General features: G+C 32.5%; 4 protein-coding genes and 2 non-coding genes across 7 annotated transcripts; 5 read left to right on the forward strand and 1 right to left on the reverse strand.

Annotated features, from left to right (window-relative positions):
- The first annotated feature begins 379 nt into the window (after positions 1-379).
- AT3G44766 (uncharacterized protein) lies at positions 380-801 on the forward strand. The gene is made up of 3 exons (NM_001349595.1): positions 380-470; positions 567-640; positions 726-801. The coding sequence occupies exon 1, from the start codon at positions 381-383 to the stop codon at positions 414-416; it is 36 nt and encodes an 11-aa protein (NP_001336525.1). The 5' UTR covers position 380; the 3' UTR covers positions 417-470; positions 567-640; positions 726-801.
- Positions 802-2,110: 1,309 nt separating this feature from the next.
- AT3G44765 lies at positions 2,111-4,163 on the forward strand. Its single transcript, NR_143946.1, has 10 exons — positions 2,111-2,196; positions 2,297-2,474; positions 2,571-2,608; positions 2,706-2,776; positions 2,872-2,944; positions 3,046-3,151; positions 3,227-3,351; positions 3,728-3,774; positions 3,889-3,947; positions 4,052-4,163. It is a non-coding gene; the product is annotated as an other RNA (non-coding RNA).
- Positions 4,164-4,868: 705 nt separating this feature from the next.
- Positions 4,869-5,618, forward strand: AT3G00750. Its single transcript, NR_143859.1, has 5 exons — positions 4,869-4,932; positions 5,019-5,092; positions 5,182-5,258; positions 5,366-5,468; positions 5,583-5,618. It is a non-coding gene; the product is annotated as an uncharacterized misc_RNA (transcript).
- Positions 5,619-5,745: 127 nt separating this feature from the next.
- On the forward strand, positions 5,746-6,058 carry AT3G44769 (uncharacterized protein). Its single transcript, NM_001339179.1, has 2 exons — positions 5,746-5,838; positions 5,926-6,058. The coding sequence occupies exons 1-2, from the start codon at positions 5,822-5,824 to the stop codon at positions 6,002-6,004; spliced, it is 96 nt and encodes a 31-aa protein (NP_001326495.1). The 5' UTR covers positions 5,746-5,821; the 3' UTR covers positions 6,005-6,058.
- Positions 6,059-6,067: 9 nt separating this feature from the next.
- On the forward strand, positions 6,068-9,843 carry AT3G44770 (transmembrane protein, putative (DUF626); the record flags this gene model as incomplete). Of its 2 annotated transcripts, NM_114346.2 has the most annotated exons (9): positions 6,216-6,391; positions 6,542-6,595; positions 6,855-7,071; positions 7,138-7,272; positions 7,367-7,571; positions 7,652-7,764; positions 7,842-7,925; positions 8,021-8,109; positions 9,150-9,843. In NM_114346.2, 9 exons carry the CDS (start codon positions 6,216-6,218, stop codon positions 9,592-9,594), a joined length of 1,518 nt encoding a protein of 505 aa, NP_190063.1. In that variant the 3' UTR covers positions 9,595-9,843. The 2 variants fall into 2 exon arrangements, with proteins under 2 accessions (NP_001154664.1, NP_190063.1); NM_001161192.2 differs by lacking the exon at positions 9,150-9,843 and having other exon boundaries at positions 6,068-6,391; positions 6,794-7,028; positions 8,021-8,447.
- A 1,893-nt stretch (positions 9,844-11,736) lies between these two features.
- Positions 11,737-12,740, reverse strand: AT3G44780 (Cysteine proteinases superfamily protein; the record flags this gene model as incomplete). The annotated part of the gene is made up of 4 exons (NM_114347.2): positions 11,737-12,085; positions 12,162-12,234; positions 12,397-12,600; positions 12,720-12,740. The coding sequence occupies 4 exons, from the start codon at positions 12,738-12,740 to the stop codon at positions 11,760-11,762; spliced, it is 624 nt and encodes a 207-aa protein (NP_190064.1). The 3' UTR covers positions 11,737-11,759.
- Positions 12,741-16,440: the final 3,700 nt, after the last annotated feature.

Consider the following 16,440-nt stretch of genomic DNA (forward strand, 5'->3'; position numbering starts at 1 on the left):
ATTCAAAGCCACAACAGGCAAAAAAACGTCCTACATACGGAATTTATTTGATTATTTAGATATCAGATATGTTGCTCTTTCCATGCATCAGATATATCAGTTATAAGGTGAAGTTTCTCTATTTCTGCTCATGCTTCATACAAATTGTCTTATCAATACATACGTTACGACAAACCAATCGTAACAACTGGTTTTTTTCATACTTAATAAACATGTTCAATATATCAGCTGTTGACATTGTTTCTTTGTCAAGATTAACAGGAGCAAAGCAGTCGAATCGGGATTGGATCATAATTTGTAAGATTTTCTGTAAGTTTCTTAATTAGCATTATTTTGTGTTTTAATTTTACAGTCTTATGTATATAGTAACTGCTATTAGAATGGTATTGTATCAAGATGGACGACTCTTAAGCTGAAAATAACTAAACTTAGGAAAGTGCTTCAGTTGCCTCGGAGAAAGGAAATATCAGGTAGATAAACTACCTTCATCTCTTTTTCAGAGTTTTTGTAGTTTTCTAATGGTCTTGTGTATATAGTGTACTGCTAACATAATGGTTCTGTACCAGGATATGTGATTCTTAAGTGGAAAAAGACCAAATTTAAGAAAGCTATTCAATCTCTCCGTAAAAAGAAGGGTCAGGTAGATAAACACACTTTGATACAATGTTTTTCTACTAATTTCTAACGTGTTTAAGTGATATCAACTAAAAAAGCATATCATATAGATCTCAATTTCCAAGGTACAATACTGCCATTAGCAACAAGAAGCCATTTTACGAAGTCTACAGGGACAAAAAATGTAAGGCTACGCTTGATTTTACTGCAAGAAAATCCATTGTTATATATTTGTATTTGCTTTTACTTAAGTTCTTGCTCTTAAACTTTTGTTTACATCTCCTATGATCTTGTCATGTTTGTTTTTTGAAAGGTTTTGAAACACTGTTAAATCATATTTGCTGCCAAGATGATGGTTGGATTCTCTTTTCGACATCTTAATGCGTTTCAAGCATTTTGCAGTTTATATTCCTCTGGAGTGAGATTGTTTTTCTAACTTGAAGAGTTATATTTTCAGCTGGGTATCATTATAAAGCATGATTACAAGTAAAAAAGAGTAGCATGCAGTCATATTTTGGCTCTCTGTAAGACTCTTATCTAGTGTTTTTTATATTTATTTTGGTATTGATTTGTGGTTTCATTTTATTGTTTGTGTTGTACTTTCAGGTGAGATTTTGGTTTAGTAGCCAAGAGGAAAATGAGGGGTCGTGTTTCCTGCCTCTTGCTGATTATTTTGAGGTCAAGAGAAAAAATTTCGAAGGTGAATATGTAACCAAGTGCATATGAGAGGTTAGATATCGCTTCATTTATTCTCATGTCTATTAAGTCATGCATAAGTTCTGAGGATTATCTCAACAGGGTCTTTGCATTTGATTAGCCAAGTTGTCTTGCCTTTCTTTGGGTTACTCACACTATCTAAAAACACACACTTTCACAGACACGAAAAATTACTCCACCACAATGCACTCAAAAATCAAAACACACCCAAACACAAAACAAAACTCAAACATACACACAAAACTCAATCAAGCACATCTCACGTAACAAAAATCTAAACACACTCAAACACAATATAACAAAAGAAACAAAATACAGCACACCACAAAAGTAGACACCAAAAAAGGGACAAAAAAAAACAAAACTTCACGATCAATATCTTTCTGTATTGGTAAGAAGTTTGAGATTTTGTTGCCAAGTCAATATTTCAAGTGAAGTATCGTTCTCTTCTCATTTCTTTGTCTTTTACAACTATCAATTATTTTGTCACATTGAATCTAATTACTTTTTATGATGCTCTCAAAGTGAAATTCAAGCCAGTACAAGCGAAAACAGTGTCCTGCATACAAAAGTAAAGAGCTAATAAAAATATTTAGTTAGATATGACGTACTGTGATTTCTTGTGAAGGGATACTCAATGATGATTCAATATCCAAGAAAAACACTAGAGTTTTAACTTTTAAGTTAAGTTTCTCGATTTTTTCTCACCTACTTTTGCTACATACACATTTTCTTATTAATACATACTTCACAACCAAGCTAACAACTGTTTTTGTCAACATGTTCAATATCTCAGCTGTGGACATTGTTTCCTTGCCAACATGTTCAAAGTGATTCACTTGCCTTGGAAAGAAGAAGGATCAGGTATATAAACTATCTTAATCCCTTTTCAGAGGTTTTGTAATTTTTCTATGATCTTGTATATATATTATACTACTAACATTATGGTTTATTACCAAGATAGACGATTCTTGAACCAAATTAAGAAAGCCATCCAGTCTCCTCGAAAGAAGAAGGGTCAGCTAGATAAACTACACACACTGATACAATGTTTTCTCGAAATATCTGACGTGTTTGAGTGATTCGTAACTTGCATGAACTACTAAGCATATCATATTGCTCTACGAGATCTTAATTCTAAGGTATAGTACTAACGAAATCAGGGATTAGATTCTTGTTGTTGGTGAGTCTTGTGCATATAATTATATCAACATGTTCAATATTTCATATGTGGACAGTAGGAGCCAAGCAGTGGGATCCCCACTTGGATTAGTTAGTAAGATTTCCTGCAAATTTCTTTATTAGCATTGTTGTAGTTTTATTTAATAGTCATATGTATTTAGTAACTGCTATAAGAATGGTTTTGTCTCAAGATGGAGGAGGACTCTTGAGGTGAAAATAACTTGGGAAAGTGATTCAGTCGCCTCGGTAAAAGGAGGGTCAGGTAGACAAACTATCTTTGTCTCTTTTCAAACTTTTTGTAGTTTTATATGGTCTTGTGTATTAAGTATACTGCTAATATAATGGTTTTGTACCAAGATAGAAGATTCTTGATCGGAAACGAACCAAACTTAAGAAAGCCATTCAGTCTCTGTGAAAGTACAAGGGTCAGGTAGGTAAACATTTATAATGTTTTTTTCTGAAAATGTTTGATGTGTTTAAGTGATCTATAACTTGTAGGAACTAATCAAACATATCATATTTCTGTTTGAGATCTCGATTTCCAAGTACATATCATACAAACGCAGTCAGGGATCGAATTCTAACTGTTGGAGAGTCTATCTCACATGAGACAACCAGATATTTTCTCAGTGCTAAGGTGGCTAATTTTCTTTATCCCCTCTTACAAAACTTGACATTCTCTTGTTTGCTAACAAAATGCTTCAAATACTAGATAGTGGAACTTTATTCTACAAAGAACAAATTTCTTGCCAAGAGCAAACGAGAGGTCATATATCTATCAGCTGCACATAACAACATTTCTAGGGTCGATTTCTAGCCAAGAGCCTATGAGATCAGGTAAAGTAATTATTTTCCTCTCTTCTCTTGTGTATTTTCTCATACATTTGTCCCTACAGGTTCTTTGCATTTGATGAGATACCTTGGCTTGTTTGGGTTATTCAAACTAATGTTTTGCATTTGATCGTTTTGGCTCTGTCTTCGAATTTAAAGAAGCCATCTTATTCGTATAATCTGGACTAATGGGTTTGGTTATTAGTCTATCACTGTGTTTATGTGTTTCTATGGTGATTGATTTGGAAAAAATGGTCAATTGTTATATTCATACAAGAAGATTATATGGCATCACATACATTGTTTATCTCGATATTCCGTGTTTCAATAATTGCATGTTTATGTTACGAACTCTTATCAGTCTTGTGGTCATATGATTCAGCAATCAAGTGGCAATTCATATCTCAATTTGGAGACGAGAACATTGATGTAAGTTTTAGAACACTCTTTAAATTATATGTGTTGTTTCTAAGATGATGCAGTCTCCTTAATGTGTTCTTAAAGTGTGATTGTTTTTCTAACTTTGATAGTTATGTTTTTCAGTTGTACTCTTTGTTAACACATTTTCCGTCAAGATTAAAAGTAGAAAATATTAGCAACCAGTAAGATTTTGGATCTGTAAGACTCTTACCATGTTTTTTTTTTCTTTCTTGGCAATGATTTTGTCGTTTCATTTTATTGTCCTATTTGTATGATGTACTTTCAGGTGAAATTTTGGTTCAGTAGTCAAGAGAAAATGAGGGGTTGTGTGTCCTGCTTCATGGAGATATCTTTGAGGTCCAAAGAACAAAAAATTTCGAAGGTAAAGCATGTGGGAGGTCAGGTATCTCTCTCTTTATTCTCATGTCAATTGTGTCATGCATAGCTATCTTGGCTTTGTTTTGGTTACTCACAATATCTGAAAACACACACTTTCACAAACACGGAAAAATCTCAAACTCAAAACACACCCAAAGACAACAAAAATCAAACTCTACAAAAAAAAATCACATCACACGCAACAAAACTATAGACATACTCACACGAAACAAAGCTCAAACTCAACATAACACAAGAAATAAAATACAGCACAACAAAAAACTAGACACATGAGAGAACAAAAAAACAATCAATATATTTCCTTACAGTAAAACATTTTGTGATTCTGTTGCTAAGTCAATTTCAGGGGAAATTTCTTTCTCGTTCTTTTTTAGTTTTTTACAACTATTAATCATTGTTTGGTCACATTGAATCTAAGTACTTGTTATGCTACTCTAAAAGTGAAATCCAAGCCACACAAGCTCAAACGGTGTCATACAAAAATAAATATATTTACTTAGATTTGTTTAATCATGTGATTTCATGTGAAGGGATACTCAGTGATACTTCAAAATCCAAAGTAAAACACAAGTTTCAAGGTGAAGTTTCTTTATTTCTTCTCTTTTACTTTTTCGTCATACAAATTTTCTTATTAATACTTATTTCACAAAGAATATTTATCATACGTAATAAACATGTTTTGTGGACATTGTTTCCTTGTCTAGATTAACAGAAACAATAAGAGCAAAGCAGTCGAATCCTAGCTTGGATCAGACTTAATAAATTCCAGTAAGTTTCTTGATTAGCATTATTTATGTGGTTTATTTATAGTCTTATATGCTTAGTAATTGCTATTAGAATGGTTTTGTATCAAGATGGAGAACTCTTAAGCTGAAAATAACTAAACTTAGGAAAGTGATTCAATTGTCTCGGAAAAAGGAAGGATCAGGTAGATAAACTATCTTCATCCCTTTTTCTAGAGTTTTTGTAAACAAATTATGGTCTTGTGTATATACTGCTAACATAATGGTTTTGTAGAAAGATATACAATTCTTAAGCGGAAAAGAACCAAATTTAAGAAAGCCATATAGTCTCCTCAAAAGAAGAAAGGCCAGGTATATAATTTACACACACTGATACAATGTTTTTTGGAAATGTCTGACGTATTTGAGTGGTTTTCAACTTGGAAGAACTAATAAGGCATATCACATTTCTCTACTAGATCTTTATTCCCATGGTACAATACTAAGGAAAACAGGGATCGGATTCTTCTTGTTAGAAAGTCTCGTGCATATGAGACAACAAATATATTCTTCAGTGCTAAGGTGATTAAATTTTTTTATCACCTCTTACAATAGTTGTCATTCTCTTGATATTTTCTAACTTAAAGGGTTATGTTTTATATTCGGGATTTTCGTTATACAACATGTTTCGTGAAGATTATAGAACAAGAGATGAAAAATCAGTCAGCCTCTGTAAGATTCTTACCATATTTTTTCTTGGCATTGATTTTGTAGTGTTTTATATATTATTTGTATGTTGTGTAAGGATCCTGTTTTGCTCTGCACATAATGTTTGCTAACAAAATTCTTTGAATTCTAGAGAGTGGATCCTTATTCTGAAAAGAACAAAGGTCCTTGCCAAGAACAAATGAGAGACGATTTTGCAGCAACAGCATATGAGAAGTCAGGTAAAGTAAAGTTTCCTCTATTCTCATGTGTATATGCTCAATTCTCATGTATTCTTCCTAAAGTTTCCTCTATTCTCATTTGATGAGCCTAGGTGGCTTGGCTTGTTTTGGTTCCTCAAACTATCTAGAAACACACAACTTCACGAATTACAAATACATGCAATCACCTAAATTCAAAACACACCGAAAGACAACAAAATTCAAACATAAACACGTGAAACTGAAACACGATACAAAAAAAAAAAACACGTCACATAGATAAACTCAAAACACCCTCGAACACAACACAACATTTTGGTTTAGCATGCAAAGGGGAAAGACTCCTACGTGATCCCTTTAGTCCTAAATGCACCAATCTACCTCCATATGAAATAAGCCAACCATGTCCACTCCTCGCCTCCGTCGCATGCCAAGACTCGTCAATAAAGCATACCGGTCTATCCGCTGGAATTGGCGTCACTTGCACTATAGGGTTCCTCTCGGGTTGGGGATTTTCTTGATGGTTTGCTCGCCTCCACGCCTCTTCCTCTTGAATTGCAATGTCCAAGGTTTCTTGAGGTGATTCACTCATATTATCAAAAATCTTTCGGTTTAGGAAATATTATTACCACATAATCCATGGAAACATTTCGCTTCAATATTGTTTGTCATATTTAAGTTCAGTATGTTGTTTTAACAAGTTGGTAAATTTTTATGTTATTTTGAAAGAGGAATTCAAGCCACTACGAGGGAAAACTGTGCTTTGCATACAAAAACAAAGAGGTAATCAATGAGATATGTTTTGCTTTGTCAAATTTTACGTTCTGTTCATGTGAATGGAAATTTGGTGATGATTCAAAATCCAGGAAAAGAAACGAGAACTTTGCTTTTGCTTTAAACAAAATACTTATAAAATTCATACTTCGCAGAAATTAACATAATAATAACTTAGTACAAAATAATAATAATAAAAAAAAACAGTTAACAAGCCCTAAAAATCTTGGAGCTTTGGATCTCGGAGATGGCTGATATTCTACGGCAGCTGTTGGATTGTGGAAAATTATCTGACGAAACCTGCCACTCGATTTTGTGTGGATTGGGTCAACATGTCGATGCTTTACATTTATCCAAAACCGAAGAAGAAGTCGACGGATGGACATCTGAGGAAGATGAAGAACTTGACCAAGAATACTGTCGCCAAGTTACCGAGTCTCTGGTACTCTTCTCATGTCTCTGCTTTGATTTGGTATTTAGGTTCTGTCTTTCTTGGAAAGCTTTTGTTTTTTTAATCAAAATTTTGATAAAATAAAAAAAATTGGGTGTAGGGTTTCGATATTGATGGTAAAGTTTGTATCCCAGCATGTGGAATCTCACCAGTCTTTCTAGGTGCTAATAAAAACCCGCGTAGCGAAGTCGCTCTTTATGGCCGTTTGGGAGTTCATTGCTTCAACATTGACAAGGTTTTAAGTTGTGACTTGTACTTTGAGTATTCTCATATCTGAGTGACAACTGTGTGAAATCTTGTCTTACTGTCTTTTGTTTCAATCTTTGTAGGAGAGGAAGTTTCAGTATATGCGCATACCTAAATACAATGTTCAATATCCTGAAGCTATGTCTTTCCATATAACCGTGGAGGTGAATGATCTTGCTGATAATTCAGCTCACACTTTACAGAACTTGGTCACAAGATCTTTTTCTAGGAACGGAGAGGACTTAAGAGTCTCTACTGGAATTTGCAGAATCAAACCCAAAACACCTGGTACACTCTATTACTAGTGATATCTAAACATTCAAAGTTGTAGCTGTGAAGTTTGAATTTGTGTGTGTTTAATATTGTAGAAAGAGAGATCTGTCTTGTGGATGAGGAAGCAATAGATAAGTTTTACAGAGGTGTTATGCCCAACTTTGTGTCCAAACTAGGGGCTGACGATGATAAGCTGAGGTTCTACGAGGTAAAACGTGTTTCTTCTATGTGTTTGAACTTTGAAAGAAACGTTCTTCTATAAAAAAGATGTGTTGTGTTTGATAGGTTCAGGAGCAGGACGTATGTGCAAATGATTGGTTACGTCTATATACTGAATTCGCACTTTTCTCCTACTGGAGATATAATGAGGTACTTGAGAGTGGGAACCTTGCAGGATGTTTGGGTTTAGTCTTCTTATATATCTTATGCAATTTTTTCAACTTTTAGTAAGCTTTTTTTTGCAGGACGGATTTGAGTCTTGTTTACCTGTGGAGATCAAGAAGATAATTGTGGAAACTTGTGACACTCACAGAGAGCCGCGTATGAAGCTGAAGTCTAGTAATGCCATCTTCCATATAAACTTCAACGCCAAGAGTTGTGATTATAAATCGGTTTCGAGGAGAACGACTGATGGGAAACCGGGACATATAGTTCTCGAGATTAATACATGGAAATTAAGCTCCACCTGAACCGCTGTCCTTAAGCCGCCGAATTTACTAGATTTGATAGATTAATGTTTCCACAAAGGCTTTAGTTTTTATCGTTAATGTGGCCTAAACCTTATTTATGCCTTTTAGTCATGGATGTACTTTGTTTTTCACACCAGCTAATCTTATGAAGGTGTATGTGTACATTTATTGACACTATATTATGTATTTCATTTCAAAGACCAACGAGCTTTTGCACTTACATGGACCTCTATATATGGCGGTTTGTATTAGGAGATCTAGAGGATTAGGAGATCGACTTGAAAGGTAAAATATATTCTTATTGTTAAATAGGTAGATTTTCTATTATCACATATGTAAAGAACTTGTTAATTAAGTTATGACTTTGTATAAATAAGCGTATTAGGCTAATCAATAAAACCGAGAGAAACTATTACACTATAAAGGTTTCTTCCAAACTTATCAGTTTGTTTAGCTTGTCTTAAGTGTATTGTGTAGGAGCATTTCTTGATGACCAAATTCGTTATTCTAAAGGAAGAGAGTAATTGTGAAGAAGGGTCAACATTCTGCATCTTCTATTGTTGGTATATAGTAGTTTGAACCGGTGGGAGAACCAATTGGACCAGATCAAATCAAGTCAACTGATCTTAAAAAACAAATGGGCCTGGAAAGCCCAGCAACACCAAAAACTAACTGACACGTCAGCGATCTGCAGACGTGGAGATTACTTTTATAAACCGTCGATTAAAACTCATCAACGGATACGATCTCTTTATCTATTAACTCCCCCACTATATATAATAATCTCAGCGTTTTAGGTTTTTCTGATTTGGTTTGTTCTGTTTCATCTTCTTCTTCACTTTCTTCAAGATTACGCATCTTTCTTCTCCGTTAAAACGATGAAGCAAGTGGGATTTAGTTACAGATTGAATCCATCCGACGCAGATTTCATCAAATTCGCGATCATATACGACATGATCCTCGTTGCAACGATGATTTCACTGTGGATGATGTTTCTTGGTGAGAAGCCTGAGTTCATCGATTTCGACAACTTTGAGCTATCCAAAGTAACTTTCCGTGGAACGGTGGGGATTTTAGGTATAATGATGGCAGGTGCTTATTTGTGTGGACCTAATAACTGCATCATATTTTGTTTGTTCGACGTTGCTTTGTTTGGCTATAAGACCATTGGTTTCAAAAGAATTGGTAAAGAGTTGGCTATGATCTATGGTTTCTTGGCTCTGGCTTTTTTGCTCATGTACTTGTTTGGATTCTTCTTTGGAGTTTTATGGCTACTAGTTTCTCCTCCGAGTCTCCTTTTGGGTTTCCAATTTCTCAAGCGAAGAAACGTAAAAGAATCTCAAGATTAGATTGCTTGGAGATGAAGATAGCTTGGAGATCACGAAGATTTGGGTTTTAGGGTTTTCTTTTTCTTTTAGGGTTGAAATCGTTTGGTGGTGATTTTTAGTTTTCTGGTGTTGTAATTACTGCGATGAGTAAACTCAAGATTAGATGACTTGGTGATGAAGATTTAAATCAGGGTTTTAGGGTTTTTTCAAGGGTTGAGTTTGTTGAGTTTTAGTTTTCAGGCGTTGTAATTTTACTGCTATGAGTTTGCTACTAAGTTTGGTTTTGTGTTTCGAATTCAGAGTTTGTTCAAAATTACGTTTCAACGATAGATTTTACTAGTCCATGTGTATTATAGAGTTTGGTCACTAGAAAGCAAAAGCAAAATACTGATTTTTCAAATTAACTTGTACCAAAGGATGTAATTATGGACCGCACAAACTCGATCCAGCAAGGCTTTATTGATTATACTAATGATTCTATAAACTAATGAGAAGTGAGATTAGCTTTGGTGAAAATTGAAAAAACAAAGTACATCAATGACTAAAAAGGCGTAAATAAGGTTTGGCCACATTATTCGATTAAACGAGTAAAAGTAAAGAAATCGATGAACGGTCATCTGAGGAAGAAGAAGCACTAGATGAAGGTTACTGTGTCCAAGTAAATGACTCTCCCGTAGTCTCTTTGTTTACCACTTTCTTATAAAGCTTGTAGTTGGTTATGTGTTATGAAGTTGCTACAATTCAGTTAAAGATGTTTTGTATGTGTTTGCTTGAGGTATATGCTCCTCGATCTTATGCATTTTATATGTGTTGTGTTTTACAGGTTCAAGAGCAGAACATATGTGGAAGTGACTGAAGTACTTGAGAGTTTGAAACTCATACGATGGTTGGACTTAGTCTTTTATATCTTCCGCAACTTAGTAAGCTTTTGTGCACGACGGATCTGATTCTTCTTTGCTTGTGGAGATCAAGAAGATAGTTGTGAAACTCATAGAGATTGAAATCTAATAATGCCATATTCCACAAAGCCTACTCCGGCAATTAATCTGTTAATGTTGCCAAACCCTAGCTATTTATATCTTTTGATATATACATTCTTTTTCACCCCAGCTATTATCACTTCTCTTTAAGAACGATTTCGATTCTACATCTGGATATATAATTAGAACAAAAACAGATATATGTGTACCATGGTTTGTAAAGTGCTTGCTAGTTGTTAGTTTTTGTTAAATCTGCATACACGACGCTTGGTATTCAAAACAGGAAGACATGTATATTCAATCAATGGTTACAACACGGGTTTTATTTAGTATAAAAGTTATATATTATACTGTATGTTTTTGAATAAAGTTATGATATATTATAGTAGTAAGTGAAAAAATATTAGTTTATTTGTGTGTCAATCCCTATTTATAATATGAGAATGAATATATTTTCCTTTTATATAAGAGCCTTTATATAATACTCAATTACGGATAATTTGTTTTAAGATATGAAAACAGAAAGTAATATATTTTTGAAGAAAATTAATTTTGTTTGAACAATGAGTTGATTTATGTTAACAACCACAAAATAAGATTGCATATAATTCAGTTAGATCAAAAATTAAAATATCATAAATGAGCCCCATCTAAAATGTAGATTATTTTGAGTTAATTAAAAAGTTAAATATTAAGTTGAGTTAATTTAAGAAGTTTATTTTCAATTTCTAATTCTTTGGTTGTTAAATAGAGATTTTTTTTTTAGTTAATTACGGAATTTAGCAATTATTTGCATGATCAAATATATTATACTATATAATAATACTAATGAAAAAATTGCTTGCACAACCCATCATTCATTACTTTAAAAATTGCTTGCAGAATTACATTTTCAAATATTTAGAGGTGTCAAACCTTATTTAAGTCATCCTATCATATATTCTTAACATGTTATAAGGATAATAACTTTTTCTATCAAATATTTATAGGTATATTAAGAACAATGAACCAACTTGTGATTATTTTGATATGTACAAAAATTGACCTTTCATTAATATTTGCTATTTGTTCTACTATGTTTTTCATTTTTTCATTAATATTTGCTATTTGTTCTACTATGTTTTTCTTCTCATTATACCAAAAATTTTTTTTTTTAATTATTTTTCTTTTTCTCATTTTATTTCATGTTCACATTCTTCCAAAATCTCATAAGTAGCAATGTTGTATCAACTTGGCGGCACAAATATACCCTCCTAGGTGGGAATTCGATAAAACCCGAGGCGGTGGAAACTCTTTGCACCCATCGAAAGGCCGATCTAGTGCTTTTTGAATACCTTGTCGAACAACATACCTCAAAGCTTTTACGATGCTGAGCTTATAACAGAAATGTGCCTTATTTTTTTGCAGCTTTCCTTTCTCGGGAAACACAAAATCTACAAGCTCTTGATACAAGTACTCAGTCCCGTTTTCATGTTGTTTGATCCACCGTATCGCAGTGACTAATTCAGCCGTCACGATCGCCCAACATATATCTACATTTATCAAAGTATTTTTAGGAAAAACAAGAACCAGTTCATAAGTAAAACAACCTAGAATTTGAAACTCTACCGTGTTCTCCCTGATCTTTCATCGGACCATTAAAAGGTCCCCAGTCCGCCTTCTTTGTTTCATCAGGCAATACCTTTATTGGTCGATATGTGAAAAGTAGAAAATAACCGTCATAAGCACCTTGTTTTGCTCATATAATAACGAAGTATAAATCATTCAAACACCAAAAATTAACAAACAGAACAAAATCGTTTGAAAAATCAAGAGATTCAATCAAGTTAACATCATTAAATACCTGGTGTTTTCTCAAGCGAGTGTAGACAACATCAATAGTTTCACCCTCTACTTTAGGTTTCACTACTTTGTTCTTCACTCTGAGTATCTCAAATTTTCCGTCAAGTTTTAGTTTTAGAATCTCGAGAAATGTTGAAAGTGGGATGTACTGTCCAATCTTCTTTAGTTCTGAAAAGAGTTGATCGGATTCGTATAGAATCTCAACCTGCGTAGATAGATTTACGACGTCGTTACTAAACAAATAATCATCACAAGAACATCTTTATTTACTTTATCAATAAACACTACTTCTGAAACTAAATTGATCAAATCTTAAGTACTTACTTTAATAGGAAGTTCCTCCATTGATGTTTAGAAAATAACAAGACCTCATGCACAAGAAAACTTAAGAATGTTGAAATCAAGACCACATTCACTCTCAATCAAACGCCATCATACACGCAAAGAAGATTTCTCTCACATACATCTCAAGGTTACATAATATGGACGAAGACGAAGAAAGATAAAAGGATCTCATCGATTGAACCTTTGTAAACAGAGATTGAAACGATCAACACTAAACATTGAAGACATTGAGAAGCAAAAAGCGTGGAGTGCAAGAAACAAGAAACATTATATTTAAGAGCAGAAATATGTTTTTTTTAACCTTTACGAATGGAAGGAGATGAAAGAAGAAATGTGTTTGTTCAATTTCTCTGTCAATGGCGTATCAAGAAGACGAGATCAAAAAGAGAAAAAGAAGAACGAAGAAAGATTTTTTTTGGTGGAAAGAAGAACGAAGAAAGATTAAGAGTACTTAATTACTATAGCTGAACATTACTAAAATGACAATACTACCCTTGACCATATAATAGCGTGTAATCGATTCTTACAAATATTATGTATACGCTATACATTATGTATTCGTGACATTAATATGTTACAGTAAAACGAGCCTTTTAAGGTAAATTACATGGCATTATTGTTCCTAATTTTCTTACTTTAACCTGCCTGATTACTTCCTTTAGTTTATAATCGACGTCAACAAGAACGCGTTTCAACTTTTCTTTTGTTTTTGTTTTTATTGGGGAAAACTAAAATTGTGTTTTTGACTGTGTTTTAATAGAATTCAAGGTGGAGCACTAATTGCACACAAGAATAGATTGTTTTTTTGGTTTGTTAACATTAAGATTCCATTATTTTGTTGTTCCATTAGAGGAAATCGTAACTATATATCATTTTGATGACAGGGTTGTAACATTGAGTTTTCTCTTTTTATCTCACTAGTCATTAAAAAGTTAACATTTTCAGAGAAAACGTATAATGATAATTAGATTACAGAACTAATAAACAATCAGATTTAGCTTCTTAGTCTTGTAACTTATTTAATATTTTAAGTGAACTGAAACCTGAGGTTGGTTCTATTGGATAGGCCTAAACCCACAAAACAATTTGGGTTGCTGACTTGGGTTATCACAAACTGTTGAAGAAAATTTTATTCATTATAATAATTTCATTCCTACTTTGCGTTTCATGTGATCCTGATCCTATCAGTATAAATCAGCTGTAGAATCATTTGTATTAACTCATGATTCATCAACATGAATCACAACGCTACTTTCTATTTCGTTCATAGAAACCTTTTCTTGGTTTGACAAAAAAAAAAAAACAAAACCTTTTCTTGAAAATGATTGGAAATTCTTTATCAAAAAAATAAATGATTGAAAATGATACTAACGAATTTGCACGTAATGATTCATGCTTAATAGTATATATAGAGTTTATGTTTTCTCCTATTTTTGTTGTACATAAAATACATTCAACATTTAAATCTAAAGAATAGAAAAAGACCTCAAGAAAACGAATACATATATATACTGTAAAAAAATGAAATACAAAATGTAATACAAAATGTAAAATAGACAGAAGTTGTTTTATCTCTAATGGAGTTGACTTCAACTTATAGTCTTATACAACCAATACACCCCCTTAATTCTAACAAAACTATGTCCAAAATAAAAAATAACATTAAAGTTATTTATAAAGAATTTATCAAAAATTAAATAACATCTTGACCAAAACAAAAACACTATATATGTAATGTGTCTTTTTATTTTTTGATAAAGACATTGTAATGTGTCTTTATTACATTTTTGAAGTTGATTTAAATTATACATTATTTTGGGAGTTAAAAGTTAAATCTGATGTAGTTCGCCATGCAGATTTGTTTCGTAATCAACACCATTAAACATGTTTTTGTCACTTCATACTGTTTTGATGACTAATGATGGACGTGTGAGTTTATTGACAAGTTCACATAACTTCGAGATTTAAGAACATAGATCTCCTAATGGATATTCCGGCAAGTCCACACATGACACAACACAAGTCCACATAAAAATATATATCACTAATAAATTTGGCAGTAAAACTAATATGATGAAAAAAACTCCAACCGAGTCCTCCATGAAAATTACATTTTAAAGTATAAATAAAACTATAATATTACAACTATACAATTTTAAACACTAAACAAAACAAACAATAATAACAATTTTTTGTAGGTTTTCTAAAAATCAGCATTATAATGTATCAAAATAAGTATTAATTTTTTTGACACATCTAAATTTGAAACTGTAATACAAAGTTTAAATTATATATTATAATAAAATAAATTGTGAATAAAAAATAAAATATCATCACCATGGGTTAAATCCTAGATTAAATCCTAGATGATAAAATCCGTACACAATATAATTGAGAATTACTAATCAACGCAAATAACAACAACAAAAAAAAGCCGTACACAATCTTATCGATGTGAAACTTTGAACACACACATTTTTTTGTCAATCAGGTAATACATGTCCATTTTAAAAATTTGAATCACAATATTAAGTTAAAAAAAGTTACTTTTTCAAAACAAAAATAACTTTATGTGTTATATGATTATTCAAAACAGTTTTAAAAAATCAAACAAAGGTTATAGCTAGGAGAAACATAATTTTAAACCTTAATCAAATCTTCTAAATATAAATATTTTTAAATATAAAATATCCAATGTATGAGTCAGATAAAATACTGGAGTGTGTTGATGGAGCGATAGGCATAAGTGTGTTTGATACCATGCATGTCGCCCCAAAAAATAAATACCGTAAAACTTACGACTCGATCAATAAAATCCATACACAATCTAATCGAGAATTACTAATCAACGCAAACAACAACAAAAAAAAAGCCGTACACAACCTTATCGATGTGAAACTTTGAACACACACATTTTTTTTTCAATCAGGTAATACATGTCCATTTTAAAAATTTGAATCACAATATTAAGTTAAAAAAAGTTACTTTATCAAAACAAAAATAACTTTTTATATTATATGATTATTCAAAACAGTTTAAAAAAATCAACCAAAAGTTATAGCTACGAGAAACATAATTTTAATTCTTAATCAAATCTTCTAAATATAAATATTGTTAAATATAAAATATCCAATGTATGAGTCAGATAAAATACTGGAGTGTGTTTGATGGAGTGATAGACATAAGTGTGTTTGATAACATGCATGTCGCCCCATCAAACACACTCCAATAATGTCGCAACATCTCTCTCCTCCTCCTTGCCGCATGCTGTGAATAATTCACCAAATCAATATTGATTTGTGCCAAAGAAGGAGAGTATACATCAAAGAAAGAGCGTCAAGTAGGAGAAAGAGTTGCTTCTTTATCTTCTACTGCAGAATACAACGCCATTATAGAGCTCAAAGAACTAAAGAATAAATTCAAGAAGAAAAGACTATGTTTTCCTCTGCAACTGATCCCTCAAAAATAAAGAGAGTGAGCGTGACTAGCAAGCGAAAAGATCTAGAATTCAAGAGAGGCAAAGGAGAACGTATCTTGTTCCTTAACTCGGTTTATTGAATCTCTATGTGTAGCATCTTTCTGGTTTCTTGTACTCGATATTGAAACCCTTAATAAGATACTTTGTGAGCTGGTCAGTAAGCTCACCAAGACGTACCTTAGCCATTTTGGCTTTGGGAACTTGTAAATCTTGTGTCGTCTC

Source organism: Arabidopsis thaliana, chromosome 3 (assembly GCF_000001735.4).
Source record: "Arabidopsis thaliana chromosome 3, partial sequence".
NCBI classification, from domain to species: domain Eukaryota; kingdom Viridiplantae; phylum Streptophyta; class Magnoliopsida; order Brassicales; family Brassicaceae; genus Arabidopsis; species Arabidopsis thaliana.